Source organism: Sander lucioperca, chromosome 13, assembly GCF_008315115.2.
Source record: "Sander lucioperca isolate FBNREF2018 chromosome 13, SLUC_FBN_1.2, whole genome shotgun sequence".
Classification (NCBI taxonomy): domain Eukaryota; kingdom Metazoa; phylum Chordata; class Actinopteri; order Perciformes; family Percidae; genus Sander; species Sander lucioperca.
The window spans coordinates 23,910,491-23,936,430 of NC_050185.1; the positions used below are offsets into that span (position 1 = coordinate 23,910,491).

General features: G+C 44.9%; 1 protein-coding gene and 1 long non-coding RNA gene across 2 annotated transcripts in view; both read right to left on the reverse strand.

The window, feature by feature from the left end:
* Window positions 1-1,462: 1,462 nt before the first annotated feature.
* The window catches only part of LOC116052891 (kin of IRRE-like protein 3), a 368,756-nt gene continuing 344,278 nt past the window's right edge, over window positions 1,463-25,940 (reverse strand). The window contains exon 16 of the mRNA XM_035990803.1: window positions 1,463-3,368. Within this exon, the coding sequence (XP_035846696.1) occupies window positions 2,907-3,368 (462 nt within the window). The 3' untranslated portion in view covers window positions 1,463-2,906. The remainder of the gene's footprint in view (window positions 3,369-25,940) is intronic.
* Window positions 8,847-25,146, reverse strand: LOC116052879. The gene is made up of 3 exons (XR_004105674.2): window positions 25,135-25,146; window positions 18,556-18,560; window positions 8,847-8,992 (listed from the first exon to the last, which is right to left on the reverse strand). It is a non-coding gene; the product is annotated as an uncharacterized LOC116052879 (long non-coding RNA).

Sequence of the window (25,940 nt, forward strand, 5' to 3'; positions counted from 1 at the left end):
AACATTAAGTCAAACTTAATGGGAAAAGCAGGCTACAGCTAAATTAAGACTTCACAGTAATAACAATAAAGTATTGAGTGATTGTATTTTAAATGAGCACAAGTAAAGTAGAACTGACGTAACAGCCGTTATATATGTTAACGTTTATTTTCAGGTTTATTTTGAGGGTCTTTTAAAGTTATTACATGCTGTCTCAGCTAGCAGTTAGCCAAATTAGCTGTTAGCTAAACTAACGTTCGCTTGCCTGTGGAGGCTAACGGCAGACCACTACAATCAGCTAGCGGTTAGCCGAATTAGCTGTTAGCTAAACTAACGTTAGCTTGGCTGTCGACCGGAAGCGTGGAACAGATCGTGCAGTGTCGTAAATCCTCGTACAACAGCGCATGCACAAACATTTTGCGCATGCGCAGAACAGATCGTGCAGGCAGAACGGATCGTGTACCGACAGTTACTAGTGAAGCCAGGATCTGCCACTCCACTGACGGGCCTCTGCCACGCCCACCTGCTGACCCTCAGCCACGCCCACCTGCTGACACTCTGCCACACCTACCAGCTGACCATCAGCCACAGCCACCTGCTGACCCTCAGCCCCGCCCACCTGTTGACCCTCTGCTATGCCCACCTGCTGACCCTCTGCCACGCCCACCTGCTGACACTCTGCCACGCCCACCAGCTGAACGTCAGCCCCGCCCACCTGTTGACCCTCTGCTATGCCCACCTGCTGACCCTCTGACTCCCCCACCTGCTGACCCTCTGCCACGCCCACCTGCTGACCTGCAGGGAAAGCAGCCACACAAACATGGGGACATTGTGACAGGCACATTTCAAGCTGAGGACGGTTACATTTACCTTATACTGTAGATATCAATTGACCCTGTGTTTACTTGCTTCACTGAGACCGAGGAAAATGAGAAGACGGTCAATCAAAGCTGGGCTTAGGGCTGAGAGTGATACAGTACAAGATTAGGAGACTGGGAGAAAAAGAAAGAATGAGAGTGGAAGGATAGGATTAGCATGATGACCCTGTGCTGTTCAACACATACAAAAAGACATGCTTGGAGTCAGAGAAAGGGACAGGCAGTGAATACAGAGGGTGAGAGACAAGAAAGAGTAGAGGACGGAGACAGACATGAACAGAAAGAATGTAATGTTAAAGAGGATAAGAGAGATGGATCATTCATTGCAACATTTAACCTAATTCTCATGTATTACAGCTTGACAGATCATGCTACTGCCCACTGACATGGTTTTAAAGCTTTAGTTATCATTGCAAGCCCAGTCTTTGGCCCTCTGTATTTCTAAACCCCTGCGTACGGCCCTGCCCAATCCCTACTTCAACAAACACAGATATTATTTCAAATGTGTAGGTTTGTCTTTCAGGCAGACTAATTGAGACCCCAGAACTTGTGTCGAAACATGGCTTCAGATCACAGAGAGAAAAAATACCTCCAGTCAAGTAGCATTGAAGTATATTGTAGTTTTCTTTAATCAAAACACAATGTTGGCACAAAATCTTTCTTTCTGTACAGTAATGTATACTCACAACAGAAATCCCAGAAGGTAAGGTAGGATTGCTGAACATGATGAGATTCATTTTAAAACACAGGTAGAGTGAGCCATATATTTGTCTAAGTGCTTAGTTTTGACAGTACATCAACCCATGCTATTTAGTTATTTTCAACAAGAGAACATTATGCAATGTAACATGTTGTGCTTTCTTCCCTCCATCCCCATTCCTATCACAAATATGACAATATTTAACCTTATTATTTGTGTTCCTCAGCTGTGTCACACTGGAGTTGTCCATTTGTAATGGCTGATGGATCCTAAACACTTGCTGCACCGTGGTTCTATAGAGTGGCTGCTTTGACTGATGGCTCATTCCTCATAGAAGTACTCAAACTGATATTTGTGGCAGTAGATGTGTTTGCTCATCCTTTAAGTCATTGTTCTTGAGTGCAGCAGTCTAATTGTCAGACTTCAAACTAATGATAGTATTTGGTCTCTTGGCTCACTTGAAACGGTGGGCATCACAGTCCCCAGAAAATCAGAAATGTCAGACAGCAAGAATTACGCCTTATCTTCAGCCCATGTCATTCAGTAGTCAAATCACAGTACAGGTTTACAGAGCTCTAGTGAAAACAACACAATATCAGACAAATATGAAAGTGACAAACCTGCTCTGGCAGCGAGAAAGTGCTTCCCAGAGATACGGCATACACAGAAGCTGAAAGTCGCTCACATTAAATGGGAAAAATACAGATCTCAAGACCCTTGCATTACACTTTAAACATAAGGTCCTTTCAGGAGGGAAACGATGTCCAACAAATAAAAGCCATTAAAGAGCCAAAACAATATACAGCACATTATCCAAAAGAGAAACCCATTTCTAATGCAGCTAGCTAAAACCGTCGCCAGGGTGTTGTGGTAACTGATGTACAGAAAATTAGTGATATCCCTGCTCACATACGCTCTGCTTTCAATCCAATCTGCTCAATCCCCTCAGTGCTGTAGCCGGCAGAGGAACAGCTGGGCTCACAACACCCTTTTTTTTTTATTAATGAAAAACCAGACTTTTTCTCTTGATAGTTTTTGTCTAATATTCTCTCTGTAACTAACCATCACTCTGCCCCAGGCGCATTTGTCAAGGCAGTCTGCCAAGTGAGAAAAAATGGGGACAGCAGCAAACTACTGTTTGTTGTTTCATGAGCAGAGGAAGCAGACAAATGATTGTCATGATTTTTTTGAAGTTGGCTCATGATTAAGAAGACGCACTTTGATTCCAGCAGTTTCATCAATCATGTTATGTCTCTCTATTGGAATACCAATCAGCACTGAAAACACATATTTCATCTGAGTAAAGGTAAAATGGCTCTTTGGAACACCCCCACACCCCCCCGGAGCTGTTAGACGTGGGTCTGCATGCGTTTGTGCAGAGGCCTGCTGAGCTCAGAGTTGTGAGAGGACTGGGAGGAGGATGAGGTCTTGCTGTCCTTGTCAAACTGCACGTAGGCGTCGTGCTTGCTGTAGCTGCTGACACTGCTGTCACACTGCGTGTCGATGACAGAGCTGGAGTCGCTGAGGGAGCTCCGCTGAAACTCCTGCTCGCACAGCTCCATGGAGCTGCTGCCCATTGCCAGGACCAGGCGCTGGCTGTAGTCGTACAGGCGGTGGGGGTCAGCACCCAGTGTGCTGTAGATGGTGGTGAAGGACATGCCGGTGGGCACTCGCTGCTTCCCCATGGTCAGAGAGCCAGTGGGTGGGCTTGGAACTACATGGTCAGGAGTCTGGCTGGGGGCCAGGGACATGGTGGGGGTGGCGTGGTGCTCGTTTAAGGTGTTGACACTGTAGTAGCCGTTGGTGGGGTCCTTTTACATGCAAAAGAAGGAAAAGGATGAATTTAAAAAACGTCCAGTGAGTGAGTCAATAATAAAATAAAAACAAACTAGATTATTTTTGTTGCCTCCTATGAGTGACGCAATGCATTCTTTTTACTCACAACTACATTTATGTAAAAGCTATTTTCTAAAACACAGTACATCTATAACTCAGCATACAAAAGACATGAAATATGAAAACAAGAACTGCTTTTGTTCTATTATCTTTATTGTTACTATAAGTGCCACGGCGCATCATACCAACTGCTATAATTGTTATGAATCATATTTCTGTATTTCTGTATATCTGTATCAGTGTCTCTGTGTCCCAACCAGCAGTGGCAGATGACGGCCCACCAAGAGTCAGGTTTTGTCTGAGGTTTCTGCCTAAAAGGACGTTTTTCCTCGCCATTGTCGCACCAAATGCTTGCTTGTGGGAAATTGTTGGGTCTTTGTAAATGATGGAGTGTGGTCTAGACCTACTCTATCTTTTTTTTTTAAGATCAATTTTTTATTGTTTTTTTATATTTTTGAACATATAGAACAGACAAACACAATTGAACAAGAACAACAACCCTCTCCCACCCCCCACCCTCTGCGGTCTCGAGGAAAGAAAAACAAACAACTAAAACAGGAAACAGGACACTAAAGCAGCGAAGCAAGTGCATTCTGGGATTTGGTGTCTTTCATCCACATGAGCCAAAAACACATTTTCTGGCTTTTCTCGGCCTAGAAGCCACCGATTTCTAAAAGAAATTCCCATTTCTACTACATAAGTGACCCAATTTAAAGATATATTCATCTTTCCAACGGTGAAATATCCCTTTAACCGTACATTTTGTTTTTACAGACTAACCTCGCCTCATAACGAGACTGTGACCTATTTGCTCGGAGCTATGTCTGCAAGTCCAGATTTATGATGTTGACAATGACGGCATTGTGTGTAAGTAACTTTTCCTGTTTTCTCATTCCTTGTTTAATTTTACTGTGACTTTTTATTCATACCACTCTCATTTAATTGTTTTCCAGCTGCCTATAATTACGAGACAGTAAGCAGGAGCTTCAGGTAGAAACGACCAGATCTGGCATCGCAGGCGGAAGCTGTGAAGAGTTCAGCTCAGAGTCCAGCAAGAAGAAAGAGGGTAAGATTAGTTTTGGTCAATGTGACTATTTTTAATTAATGAATAGATGTGTTGTGTCCATACGCAGTCCATCGCGCAATACTGATTGTCTTTATTGATTGTTTATACAGCTGCTGGAAGCAAGACAGAGTGTGCTGGATGGATTGTTCGTCCTTTTCGCAGCCAGCAGAAGTACGTCTGCAAAACGGACCGAATTAAGACAGAATGCCGCCAGTTACCAGTTTTTTTACCAGTTTACCATTTGTTGTGTAGGCTGTGTGTGTTGTGTGGTAATACAGCTCTTTTTTTTTTAATAAACATCACATTCCTGGCAAATTTTCCTTTCCTCAATAAATTCATGTCCTTGATGGTAATATAGTGTAGTCCATAGCATAACAATGACATGAATATACAACATATGATTAGGAGACTGGGAGTGTATATATATATATATAATATATACGATATATATATGATTGGTTGGCAGTGATCTGTAAACCAATCAGGAGTGATTTTGCTTGTTTAAAAGTAGTGGCTTCAGCCAATACTAAGTGAGGAAATTCAAGCCAGGCCAGACATTCTCTGGACAGGCGCGGTGTTGCTGCTATTCATATGCTAATTAGAGCCATTAGCACCTCCACAGGAGCTCTCCACATACGTCATGGTTCGTTTCCGACAATATGTGGCACAGACGAACGCGACGTTCACAGCCTGTAAATTGTCGTTAACTGCCGAAAATTAGGGAGATTTGCGAGCGTTTACGGGCGTTTACGGGGACGGAAATCCCACTTTTCATGCAGTGTTTTGGCTTCTTCTATTACATGGAATAATCTGCGTATATTGTCTGCAGCGTGACGTTTTGGTATATACCCTGATTGGTCGGGGTGGACTAGCTTCTCAAAGGGCGAAGGCCCTATTGGAACTGAAGGAATTATTATTATTTTCCCGGCAAATGAATTGCCTTTTTGAGGGGCTTAACATATTCAAAAACTCACCAAATTTGGCAGTCGCATCAAGTCTGGTGAAAATGTACGTATTTTAAGGGTTTTGGGAATAGGCGCGCAAAAATGGCTCCTGCAGTACGTTTAACGTAGACTCACGAAACGTGGTACACATATGTATCATGTCAAGACGCACAGACGTCACTGGAGCCATACCCTAAACCCAACAGGAAGTCCGTCATTTTGAATTGAAAGTTCGAAATTAATGCGATTTTGGCCATTTCCACATGTCGTACTTTAACGAACTCCCCCTAGAAATTTCATCCGATCAACTTCAAATTTGGTCTGTGCTATTTTAAGACATTAAAGATGAAAAGTTGAAAGTTGAACAAAATTTCGTCATGGGCGGCCATTTTGTGCATTTCGTCACCGAAACAGGAAGTGGGTGTAACTTCAGTGTACATTGTCCAATTGGCTCGAAACTTTTCATGATTCATAAGACATGAGGACATTTACCGGACAAAATTGACTCAAAGTCATAGCGCCCCCTAGTGGCAACAGGAAGTAGGCCAAAAGGTCAAGGTGCTATACTTTAACAAACTCCTCCTAGAGATTTCATCCCATGGACTTCAAGTTTGGTGGCTGTAACTACAGTGTACATTGTCATATCTGCTTGAAATTTCCCACAATCAACAAGAGTCCAGGTCTGAGGACATCTACAGGCCAATATTGAGTTTTGGTCATAGCGCCCCCCGGTGGCAACAGGAAATAAACCTTATATGGCAAACATCATCCGATTTACATGAAACTTATAAAGTGTGGTCTATATGTGATACTGAGCCGCCCCGTATACTTTAACCACGCCCACGTACTCAGACCACGCCCCCTTTCATAACATTTGAACCGTTTAAGGTAGAGTTTGTGTGAGGTATCACTGAACTCAGCAGAGAGTTCCTTCTTCATTGGTGATGGTTTGGCCCACCCCCTATGCTTAAGTCACGCCCCCTTTCATAAGTGCTGACCCATCTAAGGCAGAGTCTTGTGTGAGGTATCATTGAACTCAGCAGAGACTTCCTTATTCATTGGTCATGGTTTGGCCCGCACCCCTATGCTTAAGCCACGCCCCCTTTCATAACTGGTGACCCGTTTAAGGTAGAGTCTTATGTGAGGTATCAATGAACTCAGCAGAGACTTCCTTTTCATTTGGTAAAGGTTTGCCCCGACCCCTATGCTTTGGCCACGCCCCCTGTCGCGGCTAATGAACTGTATGATGTAGAGTCTTGTATGAGGTATCATTGAACTCAGCAGGGAGTTCCCTTTCCATTGATGACGATTTGCAGTTGGCAAGGTACCGAAGGGCCCGAAGGGCTGCAGCCTTTGCCGCGAAAGAGGCAAAGCAGCGGGTGTGGGAGAAGTTCGGAGAAGACATGGAGAAGGACTTTAGGTCGGCACCAAGGTGCTTCTGGAAAACCGTTCGCCACCTCAGGAGGGGGAAGCGGGGAACCATCCAAGCTGTGTGCAGTAAGGATGGGATGCTGTTGACCTCAACTGAGGAGGTAATAGGGTGGTGGAAGGAGCACTTTGAGGAACTCCTAAATCTGACTAATACGCCCTCTATGGTAGAGGCAGAGCTGGAGGAGGATGGGGGATTGTCGTCAATTTCCCTGGTGGAAGTTGCTGAGGTAGTTAAACAACTCCACAGTGGCAAAGCCCCAGGGATTGATGAGATCCTTCCTTAAAGCTCTGGGTGTGGAGGGGTTGTCTTGGTTGACACGCCTCTTCAACATTGCGTGGAAGTCTGGGACGGTGCCTAAGGAGTGGCAGACCGGGGTGGTTTTCAAAAAGGGGGACCAGAGGGTGTGTGCCAATTATAGGGGTATCACACTTCTCAGCCTCCCTGGTAAAGTCTACTCCAAGGTGCTGGAAAGGAGGGTTCGGTCAATAGTCGAACCTCAGGTTGAAGAGGAACAATGCGGATTCCGTCCTGGTCGTGGAACAACGGACCAGATCTTTACTCTCGCAAGGATCCTGGAGGGAGCCTGGGAGTATGCCCAACCGGTCTACATGTGCTTTGTGGATCTGGAGAAGGCCTATGACCGGGTCCCCCGGGAGATACTGTGGGAGGTGCTGCGGGAGTATGGGGTGAGGGGGTCCCTTCTCAGGGCCATCCAATCTCTGTATGACCAAAGCGAGAGCTGTGTCCGGGTTCTCGGCAGTAAGTCTGACTCGTTTCAGGTGAGAGTTGGCCTCCGCCAGGGCTGCGCTTTGTCACCAATCCTGTTTGTAGTATTTATGGACAGGATATCGAGGCGTAGTCGGGGTGGAGAGGGGTTGCAGTTTGGTGGGCTGGGGATCTCATCGCTGCTTTTTGCAGATGGCATCATCGGCCTGTGACCTTCAGCACTCACTGGATCGGTTCGCAGCCGAGTGTGAAGCAGCTGGGATGAGGATCAGCACCTCTAAATCAGAGGCCATGGTTCTCAGCAGGAAACCGATGGAGTGCCTTCTCCAGGTAGGGAATGAGTCCTTACCCCAAGTGAAGGAGTTCAAGTACCTTGGAGTCTTGTTCGCGAGTGAGGGGACAATGGAGCGGGAGATTGGTCGGAGAATCGGCGCAGCGGGTGCGGTATTACATTCAATTTATCGCACTGTTGTGACGAAAAGAGAGCTGAGCCAGAAGGCAAAGCTCTCGATCTACCGGTCAGTTTTCGTTCCTACCCTCACCTATGGTCATGAAGGCTGGGTCATGACCGAAAGAACGAGATCCAGGGTACAAGCGGCCGAAATGGGTTTCCTCAGGAGGGTGGCTGGTGTCTCCCTTAGAGATAGGGTGAGAAGCTCAGTCATCTGGAGCTCGGAGTAGAGCCGCTGCTCCTTCGCGTCGAAAGGAGCCAGTTGAGGTGGTTCGGGCATCTGGTAAGGATGCCCCCTGGGCGCCTCCATAGGGAGGTGTTCCAGGCACGTCCAGCTGGGAGGAGGCCTCGGGGAAGACCCAGGACTAGGTGGAGGGATTATATCTCCAACCTGGCCTGGGAACGCCTCGGGATCCCCCAGTTGGAGCTGGTTAATGTGGCTCGGGAAAGGGAAGTTTGGGGTCCCCTGCTGGAGCTGCTAACCCCGCGACCCGAGACCGGATAAGCGGACGAAGATGGATGGATGGATGGATGGACGATTTGCAGTGTCTGAGTGACGCGCAAAATGCACGGTCGCAAGGAGCGGCGATCGCCGGTAAGCCCGAGGAGCGAGGGCCCGTCCATCGCTGCTTGCAGCTTTAATTAGGGGTCCAAGCCTGAGGAGGCATGGGAACCGCGTATGCAAGGCAATGCGGTACACATCTCCAGCGGAGCTGTGGAACCCTATTGGTTTTCTACTGATTTTTCTTCACTATTTTTATTATTCTTCTCCGCCTAAAACTCCGACTACAGCCTAAACCGTACATGGTAGGGGGTTGCCGTTTTCAGGACTGGTCCGAAACTCCGCAAGGACCTAAGGTGCAACAATTGACCCACTTACACCACTAGGTGGCGCTAAAGCAGAAAAAACGCGTTTGGCCCTATAACTCCCACACCGTACACCAGACATTTAAAATCCATTTATCCACGCGTTCCCTGGATCCAACTGAATCACCTGATATAGGCTACGCCCATTTCTGCCTAGACTTTTATGCGTGAAAAATCGCGATTTATCAAAAATCTACTTTTTCGATCTCCTAGACCGTGCAACCGATCTGCACGAAACTTGGACTGTAGCATCTCCACACCGACCTGACAAAAAGTTAATAAAAGAATTTTTATAGGATAAAAATTGCGCATATTATGCACGAACAAATTTGTGTAGCTAACTATGAAAACACCAACTTTGCCATATCTCGGCCAAAATAAATGCTATCAATGCCAAACTTTAGAGTCTTGTTTGACATGACCCTCTGGAGGTCCTCCAATTGTTTTACAAAAATTGGTCACTAGGGAGCGCTACAAGTACACAAAGTTTATATGTCATGAACGGCTCATTCGATTTTTACAAAATTTGATGGGTACTATCTAGGGACACTCCAGAGGGCATCTCTAGAGTGGGGAACTGAGGAGTCAAAGTGGGCGTGGCCTATGGGACCCAAGTCTAGATTCACCACTTACACTAATGTGAACAACTTTAAATGTACAGGGTAGATGGACAATGGGTCATGGACAACACCTACCAAAAATTACACGTGGACCACTAGGTGGCGCTATAACGTTTTTTTTGCCTTTAACTCCCACATTACACATCACACTTTTAGAAATCCTCCACGCCCATTTCTGCTTAAAATATTTTTCGCAATATCGCGCAATGTCTAAAACCAACTTTTTCGAACTCGTCCTAGGCCGTGCAATGGATCAGCACGAAACCTGGTAGGTAGCATCTCCAGATGGACGTGACCAAAAGTTACTCAAGGAATTTTGCTACGTTAAAGTATGCTCATTTGACGACCAAACGAATTTTCATAGCTAGCTACCACACACGTATCATATCAGATCTCGGCCAAATTAAATGTTATCAGCAAAGAACTTGAGATCATTGTTCAACATCCCACTATGATGCTCTGTACCAAATTTGGCGAAGATCGGCCTTTAGGGGGCACTATAAGCAACGTTTATTTGTTTTGGCCAATAACAATGCATATAAATAGGAAATTTGCAATTGCAATATCTCTGCCACAGTAAATGCAATCAACACAAAACTTGTGGTGGTAGTTCGGCATGCCATTCTGAGGCTCTCTACCAAAATTTGGCGAAGATCGGCCATTAGGGGGCGCTATAATCAACATAGACATGTTTTGGCACTTTAAATCAATTACTGTTATTACATATTTGCAATGGGATTTTACCACAGACCTTGCAGCTCACACTTCTCAATATTTACTGATATTTACCTCCTACCGTTACGTTTTGGTTTTTGCTTTTGCGTGCTCCCCTAGTTTTCTACAATAAACAAACTTCTTAAACCACCTGACAAAGATTCTACAAGCTTCACAGTGGACAAATGCAACTCTTTTCTCTCACTTTTTCAATCCAAAATCAACACCATTCATACGCGCCGATACTGTGGGAGCACCCACGGAAAATACTGAGCACCCACGTGTGCCAGACTGCCAGTAGGCTACATTCATTTAAAATTAAACATTGCAGTTGGTGCTAAGTATAGCGTCTGTCATAGTGTGATTGGTTATGTCGGTGACAGTGATTCTTAATTTCCCACGAAGCTGATCGCGGTTACATGTCAGTTCAACTTTTCATCTCCAATCCTCTGTATTTGTGAGAAGTAGCGCTGTCCTGAGATGAAACCTACTTTACGGCTTAATTATCGAGTTAATAGATGTGTGTGTTCGCGTCGGCCGCTGTCCATTTCCTAAGGTTCTGAAATGCAAACCATTTTTGACTACTTTTTTTTAAAGGGCGTTGCGCCTGTGAGCACCCATGGAGGAAAACATAAATCAGCGCCTATGACACCATTTACAACAACCTGACCAGCTCCCCTGCTCCTTCAACCACCACACCTGCCTCCCCCCTCCACCCTATTCACTCTCTCATTTCTCTCTGCTGTCCCCTGTGGTCAGGGGGGTTAAAAAGTTTATTGTAGAGCATTGTTAAAGGTAGTCTGTGTATGCATGGAGATGAACTGGTAACCACTACATTTGCAACAGCAATGTACCGCAGACGTCGTGGCTCACACCATACCGCAGACCTTGCGGATCAAACCTCTCGATATTCACCAATGTTTGCCCCCCCACGTAATGCTTTAGGTCCCGCTTTGGCGCAGCTCCCTGGGTCATCGGGGGCGAGTGGCGCAGTTCCCCAGGGCGTCAGGGGCGATAACTTCTTGCAGTTCTAGTTGTTATCAGGGCCCAAGCGCCGACAGCGCCGAAGGCCCTATTGAAACTGAAGGAATTATTATTATTACACCAAATGAATTGCCTTTTTGAGGGGCTTAACATATTCAAAAACTCACCAAAATTGGCATTCGCATCAAGTCTGGTGAAAATGTATGTATTTTAAGGGTTTCGGGAATAGGCGCACAAAAATGGCTCACTAGCGCCCCCTACAATGTTAAAAAAATTGAGCCCCTGCAGTGCATTTAACGTAGTGTTAGATCCCAGAGTTAACCCCCTTGAGGGGGTCCTGGACCAGCTCTCCATTTAAAGGGTCCGAGCCTCTTCGCCTATGGGTATTACCCTGCTAGGTCAAGGGACTATTTAAGCTGGTGGCGAGGAGACTCGCCTAGCTTCTAACTGCCTTCTTCCGTACGTCTACCCTGCTTGCTCTAGCACCGCACCCAACCGAATGGCCCCTGGGTCAGGTACCGCACCAGTCACGCACGTTAACGGCAGCTCTCCTCTTAATGATCTGTGCACTTGGTAGTTGCTAGGTTTGGTTTTAGTGGCTCGTACAGTGAGCCCCAAGGGTCTGTTTAATTTCTATGGCTAGAGCAACCTATTAGAACCTCTTTAGTAGTAGCTTTCGGGCCTTGCTTGCACCCATTTCCAGCGCCTTCAGCATATCAGCCCTATGCGTCTGGGAGACATCTGCTCCCTGGTAGGGGCGGATGGGTAGGTGCAGGATGGCATAGTAGGGGGTGTCTCCCCCACTGGTCACCACCACCTGCCTGTCCTTCTTTGTCTCCCCCGGCGCTGGATCCTTTCGGCTCGCAACTTCTTTCCTATAACCGGTCCCGGCTTTCAATAGCAGTTCTCCCCTGAACTTACGGTTATGGATTACCAACTCCTCGTTGGTAAAGACTAGGAGTGCGTCTCCGTCGAGGCTCCATGGGCTCCCAATCCAGTGATAAGCCGTGAACCCCGCTTGCCCTGGTAGCTTGAGGGCTTCTGGAGGCATGGGTTCCAGCGGCCGGAGACGATCGTCCTTGGCCTGGCCCCCCGGTGTCGAGATACGGCGAGAGGACTTTTTTCTTCTCCCTTTCTTGACTCCTTTCCTCATCCGATTCTGAGACTGCGGATCAGCTCGGCATGTTCCCTGTACTGGCTGGTCGCCTTCACGCCTCTGGTGTTTGCCGCCTCCAGGACGCAGTCTGTTCCTATTATTGCCGCCGTCATCTTAACTATCGAGTCGTATTTGGTGCCCGGACTAATGAGGGTAGTAATCCTACCCCCCATCCATCCTTGCAGCGTTCGGCTCCACCACTCCAGCCACGCTCAAATGTTCTCTTTGTTCTTTGTTTCCACAGGGTGGCACAGAACCATGATTGCTTCGCCTGTATGCGTGCGCCTGGCATAACAGTAGCCACTCTGGGCTACAGCTTCCTCCAGTTCTTTTATTTGCTCCGCCGGATTGTTCCCCCCAGCATATCCAAGGTAGTAGTCTTGAATAGTCTTGACCCAAGTCTTAAATCCATCACCGAACAGTATAATGTGGTGTGGCGGCTTATGCCCATGCTTGGGCACACTGCAGCTCTCTTCTTCTTTGTCTGGGCCTTCCTCAGGTCCGGATGGGTTAGACGACTGTGGCTGGCCTCCGCCATTACCCTTCTGTTGTCTTTATCTTTGCGAGTTGTCCGCTCCTCATAGCCTCCCTAGTACTTCGGGTCAGGGAAGAGTTGCAGACCAGTTGGGCCACTCAGCGCCGTCTACTGGGTGCTGGTTTGACTGCCCTCTACGGTCACTCTTCCCGGCGCTCGGGCGGTTGATTTCTCCGCTGCACGCCTCTCCGGTGCTCGGGCAGATGTCTTCTCTGCTGCACACCTCTCGGCGCTCGGGCAGATGTCGTTTCTGCTGCACGCCTTTCCTCGGGTCGTCACACGAACAGCAATGGATTCCTCCGCCGCTGGGGTTCTTTCTTGGGCCAGACGGTCCTCAATCGTCATGGCTCCACGTTGGGCGCCACGTGTTAGATCCCCGAGTTAACCCCCTTGAGGGGGTCCTGGACCAGCTCTCCGTTTAAAGGGTCTGAACCTCTTCGCCTATGGGTATTACCCTGCTAGGTCAAGGGACTATTTAAGCTGGTGGCGAGGAGACTCGCCTAGCTTCTAACTGCCTTCTTCCGTACGTCTACCCTGCTTGCTCTAGCACCGCACCCAACCGAATGGCCCCTGGGACAGGTACCGCACCAGTCACGCACGTTAACGGCAGCTCTCCTCTTAATGATCTGTGCACTTGGTAGTTGCTAGGTTTGGTTTTAGTGGCGCGTACAGTGAGCCCCAAGGGTCTATTTAATTTCTATGGCTAGAGCAACCTATTAGAACCTCTTTAGTTGTTGAACACACCTCCTGTTACTTATTACTTAGGATGAAACGTCATAAATTCAATGTCCACAAATTCTTCTTTAACTTCAATAAGTGCTTTTATTGCAGGATTTAGCAAGGGAGCATATGCAGCATATAATTCGTTAATATTGATTGTTCATACACTTAAAAACGATTAATTTGATCTAAAATTCATAAAGTAAAAATTGTTTAAATTTTCAAACCCCTGTTGAAAAGGCTTGGAGCCGGGATGATCGAATATCCAGCTCTGTAGAGAGAGAGGGAGGAGGTGTACTGGCCGGTACGGTTCCTCCTGACCTGCCGTACTGCTGGTTTTCAGTTGAAGCTCCCGACTCGATTCAAAAGTCCGCAAAGTCTCTATCCAAACAGTCACCGCTGGCAGGGCGAACAAAAGAGTGATCCTTGATTATTAATGGATGTCCCACGCCCGGGTGGGGATGGTTAATCCTCTTCCTGGCCGGAGCTCCCGTTTCGACCGTAGGATGTAGGATATTCCCTTTTTGCTATGTTGGCTTGTTCGTTGCTCTTTCTCTTGAGTTAAAAGTTTTGAGTTCAAGATTGTTGCTCCAATGTGGTCGATCGATCAGCAAGTCTTGAACCCCGAGAGCCGGCAGGAGGACTAACCCCGATCCACCCTGTGTTCTTCCTTTTTATCCTTTTTGAATGAGTGTGCTTATTCGTGTTTGTGTGTCTATGTGTATGCGCTACTGTGTGCTGTGTGTGCTGGGTGTGTGTGTCATCATTCAAGAATGAGTGTGTGCTTATGCTTATTGGTGTTTCTATGTGTATGCGCTACTCAGGGTACTGTTTATAATAGGTTTGTATATATCTCCTCCTCTAAGAATGAATGTGAGTCACTCTCTCGTCCCTTGTACAACCCCCGGCCCATGTACGGCCTCCTCACTCACAGCAAGCATTTCAACATGTTTCAACATGTCTCAACATCTTCCTTGTTACAGTCCTATCTTGGTTAAACACATTTTTCCATATTCAATTGCTTCTTTCCCATTATTATCTTATTCTTTATCTAATCAACTAACAAATTTACTTCAATCTTGGTTACATGGTATATAATCATTTTTAAACACACTATAGTGAAATCACACTTATGTCTGCATAACTTTGTTATTATTCTTTGTGCATTACATTACGCATCATCTGTTCCGGCGGAGAGTCCCTTGTTTTCCTAATGTAGAGGCCAACAGTGGAAAATCCCTTACTTCCCTCTGTGATGTAAAGGCCATCAGTGGAAAGTCCCTTACCTTCCACTGCTGGTGAGGGCGAGGGATCTCAACTTACTTGACAGTAGACTCACGAAAGTTGGTACACATATGTAAAATGTCAATATGTACAAAAAAGGTCATTGGAGCCATACCCTAAACCCAACAGGAAGTCCGCCATTTTGATTTCAAAGTTCAAAATTAGTGTGATTTTGGCCATTTCCACATGCCATACTTTAACGAACTCCTCCTAGAGATTTCATCCAATCAACTTCAAATTTGGTCTGTGCCATCTTAAGACGGTAAAGATGAAAAGTTGTTAAAAGAAAAACTGTTCGTCATAGGGCGTGGCCGTGGCGGGGCGGCCATTTTGTGCGTTTTGCCATCAAAACAGGAAGTGGGTGTAATTTGAGTGTACATTGTCCACTTGGCTTGAAACTTTTCAGGATTCATAAGACTCTTAACTCTGAGGACATTTACCCGACAAAATTGACTCAAAGTCATAGTGCCCCCTAGTGGCAACAGGAAGTAGGCCTAAAAGTCAAGGTGCTATACTTTAACGAACTCCTCCTAGCGATTTCATCTGGCGGACTTCAAATTTGGTCTGTACCATCTCAACACCTTAAAGATGAAAAGTTATTAAAAGAAAAAGTTTTTGTCAAATGGTGTGGGCGTGGCGTGGCGGCCATTTTTAGTGTTTAGCGATGAACAAACAAATTGTTGTAACTTGAGTGTACGTTGTTGTATCTGCCCGAAATTTCTCACGATTGACAAGGGTCCAGGTCTGAGGACATCTACAGGCCAATATTTACTTTTGGTCATAGCGCCCCCCGCTGGCAACAGGAAATGCGCCTTATATGACAAACATCATCCGAATTACATGAAACTTATAATGTGTGGTCGACATGTGATACTGAGCCGCCCCCTATACTTTAACCACGCCCACTTTTTAAGGTAGACCCTTGTGTGAGGTATCATTGAACTCAGCAGAGTTTGTTTGTCATTGGTCATGGTTTTGCCCGCCCCCTATGTTTAAGCCATGCCCCCTTCCATAACTGGTGACCCATTTAAGGTAGAGTCTTGTGTGAGGTATCGTTGAACTCAGCAGACTTCCTTTTTCATTGGTCATGGTTTGCCCTGCCCCCTAAGCTTAAGCCATGCCCCCTTTTCACAGCTAATGAACTGTATGGCGTAGAGTCTTGTGTCATTTGAACTCAGCAGAGATTTCCTTTTTGATTGTGATGATTCATATATGTTACATGTCAAGATGTACAAAAAAAGTCATTGGAGCCATACCCTAAACCCAACAGGAAGTCCGCCATCTTGATTTCAAAGTTCGAAATTAGCGCAATTTTGTCCATTTCCACATGTCGTACTTTAACGAACTCCTCCTAGAGATTTTATCCGATCAACTTCAAATTTGGTCTGTGCCATCTTAAGACGTTAAAGATGAAAAGTTATTGAAAGAAAAACTTTTCGTCATAGGGCCTGGCCGTGGCGGGGGGCCATTTTGTGCGTTTCGCCATCAAAACAGGAAGTGGGTGTAACTTGAGTGTACATTGTCCAATTGGCTCGAAACTTCTCAGGATTCATTAGACTCTTAACTCTGAGGACATTTACCTGACAAAATTGACTCAAAGTCATAGCGCCCCCTAGTGGCAACAGGAAGTAGGCCTAAAAGTTAAGGTGCTATACTTTAACGAACTCCTCCTAGAGATTTCATCTGGCGGACTTCAAATTTGGTCTGTACCATCTCAACACCTTAAAGATGAAAAGTTATTAAAAGAAAAAGTTTTTGTCAAACGGTGTGGGCGTGGCGGCCATTTTGAGTGTTTAGCGATGAACAAAGAAATTGTTGTAACTATAGTGTACGTCGCAAGGAGCAGCGTCCGCCAGTAAACCCCAACAAGCGCAGAGGCGCGAGGGCCCATCCATCGCTGCTTGCAGCTTTAATTATTATGTATTTTCTGTCTGGTTTAAAGCTCGGCTCCGAAACTTACATACAGTATCCTTAGGATTACCAGCCAGTATTTATCATGTACCTTCAGTCTGGTACAGTCTGGTCCAGAGGACAGGTCATGTCACGTCTCAAAGTTTATTCCCCCCTAAAAAAACAGTAGGGCGGAGCGTTCTGCACACTGTTGCCCTTTTCCTGCTACAACAGGACTTCAGCGCGAGACTACAGCTACCTTCTCTAATGCTATCACTGTGCAAGCCACAGACATCATTTGGCCCATTTCCATGTAGTTACATAGTCACTGACATGGCCATAACCACTACAGTGCTCAATTACCTATTTTCGAGGGGGAATAAACTTCAAGTTTTTGTAGCGAAGGCATGACCTGTCCTCTGGAGGATTGTTGTCGGGATGATTATTACAGCTTGGCTGTACACACTCACCAGAGGGCAGCTAGCATCTACTACTTTTTTTAGGGGGGAATAAACTTCAAGATGTGACATGACCTGTCCTCTGGAGGACATAGCCAGACCACCGCCGCTCCGTAGATTGTTATCGGGATGATTATCACAGAAGCCTGGCTGAATACACTCACCGGCAGCTAGCAGCTAACAGCTATCAGCTAGCAGGGCAAGCTAGCTACCGGCAGGATCGAGTCAGGGACCAGGGTAGGTGAATTTAAACAATGTCTGAGTTGAAAATGCATCTTGTTGTCAAGTAAGGGCCCCGTTCATGTTGCACAGACATTTTAATTGCATTTCATGTCTGTTAAGAGGCACAAAGGCATTCTAAAACTTGCCCCGATAACTGCTGTTTTAGCTCAGTGGAAGCTCATACTTTTTTCGACAATACAATTTCTCCGTGTTGCCTGCACGATTCGGGTCAGGTTTTTTTCAATCGAAAGTACATGCATGTTTATAGCGATCAAGATTAACGTAAAAATTGGCCGGAATTCTCCTTTAAGTGTCCCTTTAAAGCTCGGCTTCTTACATACAGTATCCTTAGGATTACCAGCCAGTATTTATTATGTATTTTCTCTGGTTAAGTGTCCCTTTAAAGCTTAGGGTTAGGGTTACGAAACTTACATAGCGCATCCTCAGAATTCATCATGTTCCCTTTTTTCAGCTCGATTAAGTGTTCTCAAAAATGTAGATTGTAGACTGAGTAGCCACCATTCATCATGTCTTACAGTCTGGTTAGGTGTCCCTCCAACGGTTGGTTTCAAAAACTCGGTACAGTGGCCCAAATACTGTTAGTCCACAGGTGCTAGTCCTCCAGTCGCGGCCCCCAGCATCGAATCAAAGTCCCACGGTCGCTCTCTGGTTCCTTGCGGAGCGAGACGGTCCGCGCGTCCGCTTCCTCTTCTAATTCCAGCCAGAAAACACCGGGCTCCACGGCTGCAGCGAAGGCGAACTTAGCTGCTTCTCCAAGACCCGGTCTCTTAATTCCTCCATATTAGAAAACGTGTTCACATTAGCCACACTAGCCGCAGACATGCTAGCGAATTTCGTGCTTGCAGGTATTTCACCGAGTCACCGTGACAACAGATAAAACGATTCGGCGTAGAAGAAAAAGTAATAGACCTGGTTATTTAAATGAAATACGGAGGCGAGTGTAGGAGCTCAGTCACTTGCAAGCATAGTGGCTTTCTCTGCATTTGGGTCCTATTATCCCCTGCCTTGTAACACCTACTCCTTAAAACTACTAACGCCATGTAATGAGTAAGCAAGAATCAGTGAGAGTTGACACATTAAAAACTTCAAAAAGTGCCACTTATTAATACAATAAAATGGTATACTCCTCATAAATCTCTCTCTCTCTCTCTCTCTCTCTCTCTCTCTTTTTTTAATCATTTCAAGAGGCCCTGTGCTTTAATTTGAAGAGGTCTACCATGAGTTTTTGTCTGCCAATGCAGATAGAAAAGCTCCAATTCTTGTTAAGAACGTTTGCATGATGTACAAAGTTTATCTAGGCTACTAATGCAATCATACAGTAAAGCATACCTACGTCTTTTATTGTTGTAGTGTTTCGTCCACCACTCAGTTTTTGGCTCAGCTGTATCAAGGGGCAAAGTGTTTTAAGGGGAGTTGTGCGTACCGCAGATTCTACCCTCACTCCCTCATCTCTGTCTCTCTTCTCCTGAGTCTCCTCCTCACTGTGCATGCCACTGACACTGCCGCCGACACTACCACCACTATCGTCAGCCACGGGAGCTGATGAAGGTCCTGCTACTGCAGAAAACATGTCTTTTCGCTTTTTTCTTTTATTTGAGCCGCTTGGGTAACTTTGTTTCATTTTCGCATTTAGACCGTTTATTGCCGTAAAAGAAAGGTTTAGACTCGTCTTGCATGGAAGAACAGTAAATATCACCCGATAGCGGTCCTCTCTGTGCACACCATGGTCCACACTGATGGCTTGACCGCAATAAGCCCCTGGCTCTACCGTCAATCTACGAGAACAGCTTTCACTAGTTCACATGGAAGTCCCAAACCACAAGTAAGTCTGTTTCTCTTTGCCGTTGCCGTAGCTGACATAACGTTGGCACTAGGGGTGCAACGATCCGATATTAAGATCAGATATCGGCCCTGATATTGACAAAATAGCTGGATCGGGGATCAGAAAAATTAACAGATCCATGGACCGATCCAATTTTTCTTTTTTTTTCTTTTTTACCTCCGTCGCAGCACTGGGACCCCGGTTAACTGTGTACCCTTCTCACTCATGGCAGTAACTTTATAACACAACAATTAATAACCCTCAACTAACTTTCTTTAAAAGGATAAAACACCATAGCACATAACAATTTGTGACTTAAACTGTTTCTAACACTAATAATCTTACATTTACAAATCTAGCTACACCGCTGAACGGCATGTTGGGTAACATTATAGCTGCTAGCTAGCCAGGTAGCATAACAGTCAGCTGGGAGAGGCTCCGGTCACTACTGCACATTCAAGAACAGAGAAGAAAGTTAGAGGACGAAGAAAGACCGGAGATACAGCAGAACAACATCTGCTCCAGAGAGGAGCCGTCTGTTGTTGCAAGGTTTTTTGTTTCTAAAAAATCGGACATAATTTAGCCACTGTTGTTGCCCGTCGCTCTAATGTTACTCATCCATTCTAGCTAACGTTACCGTGCTAACGTTACAGTGCTAATGTGAAAGACTTGTCACTTCAAGCATGCAGCAGCGCAACATTATGAACGCAATCAAACTACGGTCCCGCTACAGACCGAAAGACGGGTTCAGAGCAATGATTAAAACACTGGATTTAAGATGCCTTGCCTCGCTGAAATACGTCCACCAACCTACTAACATTATTTTATATATATATATATATATATATATATATATATATATTTTATTATTATTATTATTATTATTATTATTATTATTATTATTATTATTCTTCAAACAGCGATGGAGGCTGACAGCGGAGCTACGTTCAGTCGCCCACTACAACCACACTACAACCTAACTTACCTGTGGCCAAGCTAGTGTTTATACAACTAGCTTACAACTGTTCTGTTTTGAAAGGGAAACAATGTTAAAGTTGTTTGTATCTGTATTCATTCGATTTGAGTTTATTTTACTACTTTGCAGAAAAAGAAATTGTTTAGATTCTGTAACTGTTTGATGGATTCTCCTTCATATAACGTTATTGTATAATGTTGATGAGCCAAGCAAACCCTTTAGTGATCAAAGCTTTTAGTAAACATGATGACATTAAAATGTTTTTGTGATATTCTATGTACTTCTGGCCCATTGTTATTTATTAAAATTAATTTTAAGAAGTTTGATTACATTATATTTTCGATTTGAATGCACAATTGTTTTTTAAATAACAAATAAATAAGAATTCAGTACATTATATCTATGTTATTTTGTCTTAGTTAGGAAAGTAATGTTTCGTTAGGAAAGTCTGGTGCCTTTAGTCTCTTCCACATGGTGGAAGGAAGGTATAAGGTGGAAGGTATACAGTTTATTATAAATTCAGCAGTATCGGATCGGTATCGGGTATCGTTACACAAAGCCCTGGCATCGGTATTGGTATCTGTCGTGTTATTGGGCATAGATTCAAGCGACACATAGTAAAGCAACTGAACAGCATTTATTAATGTGTCATTCCACAAAAAAAACCACATCCATTCACGTAACCCCGAGCACCTAGTAGTTCCGGTACTTCCTGTTAGGCCCCTCATAATAAAACCCGATTACACCACATCCCCCCTTTCTAGGAGATGAATGCAGACTTAAATGAACATTTACTGCATGAATGAAAACAATTTATGCGATTTATTTTTATTTTATGATTTGGCCACTCAGACCAGGCCACCACACTGTCTCTCTAGCTCTCTCTCTGCACCTAGACATTCCCTGATGTCCCTCATGTAGGGCTACGAGAACAGAGTTGTGCATAGTGGTAGGAATCACGAGTCTGGTGCCTTTCAGTAACAGTTCATCATGTACAGTTAGAGTGTCTCTGTGCGGCCAATATGCTTTGATTGGACCTGTGAGCTGGCTGTAATCTGGCCAGCCTCTCTGACACAAAGACATGACTTCAGAACATGTGTTATCTGTCTTTAATTGTTCTTTCAGTTGTGTGATGTACGTGGAGCTAGCAGGTAGGCTTCTGATTATTTCATCGACGTAGATGTTTGTGTCAGCCATTAGATCTGCTGCAGCTTTAGAATCTGAATCTTGCTCAACCGGTGCGCGTGATAGGGTGTCCGCTGTGAAGAGTGCTTTGCCTGGAGTGTGTGAGATGGAGTAACTGTACCTCATGAGCCTGAGTCGGAACCGCTGGATCCTAGGTGGAAGTTCGGTTAGGGCTTGTTGTCCCAGCAGACTGACAAGTGGCTTGTGGTCAGTTTCTAAGGAGAAGTGTCTCCCGATGAGGAAGTCTTTAAATCTTTCACATCCCCACGTTAATCCAAGCGCCTCCTTCTCCACCTGTGCATACCTCTGCTCTGTCTAAGTTAAGGAGCGTGAGGCGTATGCTACAGGTCTCCACAGCTCACCTTCTTTTTGAAATAGGACTGCTCCGAGTCCGTAGGATGAGGCATCTGCCGACAGCTTAAGATCTTTGTTTGGATCATAGAGTGTGAGAACAGGTGTTGACGTCAGTTCACTTTTCAGCTGATCAAATGCTTTTTGTTGTGCATAGCTCCAAACCCACTGGTTTTTCTTTGAAAGCAGATCTCTTAGGGGCTTATCTTTTTCAGCCAGTACTGGAATAAATTTACCTAACTGGTTGACCATCCAAGAAAGCTGCGCACTTTGCTGACGTTTGACAGCTCTTTCATCGCTTTAACTGCTCTGATTCTGTCCGGGTCAGGTTGGACTCCCTCCGCAGACAAAATGTGTCCAAGGAACTTTACCTCATGCTTGCTTAAGTCACATTTCTCCATATTTAGTGTGACACCAGCCTCTTGCAGTTTGCGAAGCACTGTGTGAAGTCTGACATTATGTTCCTGCTGATCCTTTCCCCAAATGAGGATGTCGTCCATGTGACAAACCACGCCTGGGAGCCCATTGAGAATCATTGACATTCGCCGCTGAAAATGTTCTGGGGCTGAGGCTATTCCAAAAGGAAGTCTGTTAAAATGGTAGCGTCCGAAAGGGGTAATGAACGTTGTATAATGTGCTGACTCAGGTGACAATGGGACCTGCCAAAAACCTCTGTTTGCATCTAACTTACTTAAGACGATTGCTCCAGCCAGGGATCCAAGTGTCTGTTCCACTGAAGGTAAGATGTACTTCTCTCTGCACACTGCTTCATTGAGGTGAGTGAGGTCCACACAAATGCGCACTGAGTCATTTTTGGTTGGCACTGGGACCATACCTGAGCACCATTCAGTTGGCTCTTCAACTCTGCTGATTACTCCCATGGACTCCATTTTTTCCAGTTCCTGTTTCACTTTTCCCAACAAAGGAATGGGGACACGTCTTGGTGTGGCCAGGGAAAAAGGAACAGCGTTTCAGCTTAATAGTGTAAGGTTGCTGCATTAACCCCAAACCCTGACACAGCTTTGGGTATTTCTCATTTAACACTTTCATGTCTATGCTATCTGCTCTAGACACAAGGTTTAGCTTGACACTTGCTGGCCTGCTCAACAGCGCAAATCTTTGATAACATACACGTTTTCTCCTATTTCTTCTTCACCTTTGCACAATGTTTCTCTGCACATACCCAATACATTGAGAGGAGTGCCCCCAGGTCCAAACAATGGTCTGTCTGGTTTGCATAACTCACATCTGGGCTGGGATCACTGAAACATCAGCTCCAGTGTCTATCTTAAATCTGACTTTGTGGTTTCTGATTGTAAGATCTGCATACCAAGGATCTGAACCTGCGTCTACAGAACCAAGGAACATGGGTGTGTCATTATATTTCTCTGTCTCTATCACATGCACAGATTTAACAGACTTACACACCTTACTGTAATGTCCCCTTTTACCACACGTATGACAGGTCACATCTTTTGCTGGACATTGAACTTTAGCATGTGCAGGGGTTTTACCACATCTGTAGCAGGATCTCTCATTTGGTGTTTTGGACTTTGTTGTGTATTTTGGCTGAGTTGGGGACTTGTATTTTGGATACTGTGGTTTTGGATGCTGTTGTTTTCTGTATTTCACTGACACAGCATCAATGTCCATGTTGTTCTCTCCTCTAATGTCTGTTTGTTGCCTTTTTATGACTTCTGACTGCCGGGCTTGATTTACTGCCTTCTCCAGCATCAAATCCTTGTCCATTTGTAATCTCTCAGCTAAGCTAGTGTCTCTGAGTCCCACGACGAGGCGATCTCTTATTAACTCATCGTGTAGTGCACCGTAGTTGCAGTTTTCGGTGACAAACGAGTCAACAGTCTCATTAGTTAGCTGTACTCTTTGATTAAACCGGGCTCTTTCATAGATAATGTTTTTCCTGGGCACGAAATATATGTCCAAAGTGTCTTTTACCGCTTGATACTGTTGTCTCTGCACGTCCGATAAAGCTTGACCTCGAAGAATGTCGTCCGCTTCATCCCCCATACAGTAGATGAGCGTGTTTACCTGGTTAGCCTCTGAGCTAAGATGCAGATTGCTGGCTAGACGGAATCTTTCAAATCTCCATATCCACTTTTCCCATTGCTGAGGCTTAGAAAAATCAAACGCTTCGGGAGGCTGAATGGTGAATGTGGCATTCGGGGGTGGGTTTGCGTTAGCATTGTTGCCGCTGTTTACCTGTAGCTGGGGCGGTAGCCTGCGAGGCTGTGTATGCGGTGCGCTTGCTCCCGCTTCCTCTGTGTCTGACATTATTTTCTCCCGATAAAATCTTTTTTTCACTCCCAGAACAGCTTACTTTCACTCCCCGGCGATTAAGCTCTTACCATCCCACTTCTGACACCATGTCGTGTTATTGGGCATAGATTCAAGCGACACATAGTAGAGCAACTGAACAGCATTTATTAATGCGTCATTCCACAAAAAAAAACACATCCATTCACGTAACCCCGAGCACCTAGTAGTTCCGGTACTTCCTGTTAGGCCCCTCATAATAAAAACCGATTACACCACAGTATCGCGACTGAAAAAGTCGGATCGGTGCATCCCTAGTTGGCACTCTTTCCAGTGGACCTCTGACCAGCATATCGTTAGTTTTTAACTAACCCGGGTCTATGTGAACTAAAAACCCTCCCCTCCATGCCAAAACAGTGACAGAAAGCTGAAACTGAAAAAAAAAAATCAAATAAAAGAAACCTGACACTGAAAAAAGTATTTTCCTTTTATCCCTATTCTGAAATAGATGTTATAAATGAGTACATGTACATGGAATTCATTGTTTTTTTTGTTTTGTTTTTATTGAGATCTGTGTAATTTCACTGGTATTGGTATTGACTACTAAATCTCTGGCATCATGACGTCCCTAGTCCTGAGATTTAAATGATTCTGAGGCAGTACAAAAAAACATGGTTGAAAAATAAGAGTCTTATCAAACCAGACATAAATCATAATGCTCCTGCTTTAGAGATAATGGACATGGACATACATAACTTTAATGGTTATATCTTCCTACTAATTTCCAGATTGTTCAATAGTTGTTTTTTTATATCTCCTGTGTATGTCCCAACCTGCAGCCTATTAGACACATTGGCAGAAGATGTACCCCTTGCCCTTTTGGATTGCTTTGTTAGTTGTTCTCAACCGTTATGCCTGTATTAAATGAAGTGTACATTATTATTATTAAAAAAGTCCTGATTCTATGTTTTTGACTCTTACACACATCCTTTCTGGAATACTTTAAATAGTATTGATTAAATGTATCTTAAACTGTGAAAATCAATTAGCTAAAATCACTTCAAAGATTTGAATGCCCATGCATGGCCCTCAAACATGAATGTGTTATGCTGTCACTTCTACAAGACGTGTGTCCTTCCCATCATACTTAACAGGGCTTGTTTTTACACAGTGGCCTGATATGCAGCCCTTTCTCAATGAACGAGATGCTAACAGACACTCTTTGCCTCTGCAAATAAAAGGGTAATTGGTAGGGATGTACTCTGTATCTGTACTCGGACTGGGCGGGGCCTAACCCGGAAGTGGGTGGGATTTAACCCGGAAGTGGGTCGGTTTGTCTTGAAATGGGCGGGGCTTTAACCAGTATGTTATTTTAAGCATGCAATTGATATGGGTTGATCAGAAATTGTTATATTTATTGCTGATTAGAAAACTATTTACATGACAGCATCAGCATTGAGCTTCAGATCAATGGTTTTGATCACGATAACAAACAAACTATATACAGAACAAGAACAATGAATACAACACATGCGGTTGCAATTATATATAAATATTTTTTTGGTTCTTTTTTATTTTTTTTATTTCCACACCAGGTATGTGTGTGTGTGTGTGTGTGTGTGTGTGTGTGAGTGAGTAACAGAGAGACAGAGAGAGAGAGAGAGAGAGAGAGAGAGAGAGAAAGAGGGGGGCTGCGTTCTACGGATCAAAAAGAAAAAAAATCTCCAACAGGCAGAGACGCAACGCGAGTCGCATTCTACCAAGCACCACGTCTGAACAAACCCCACGT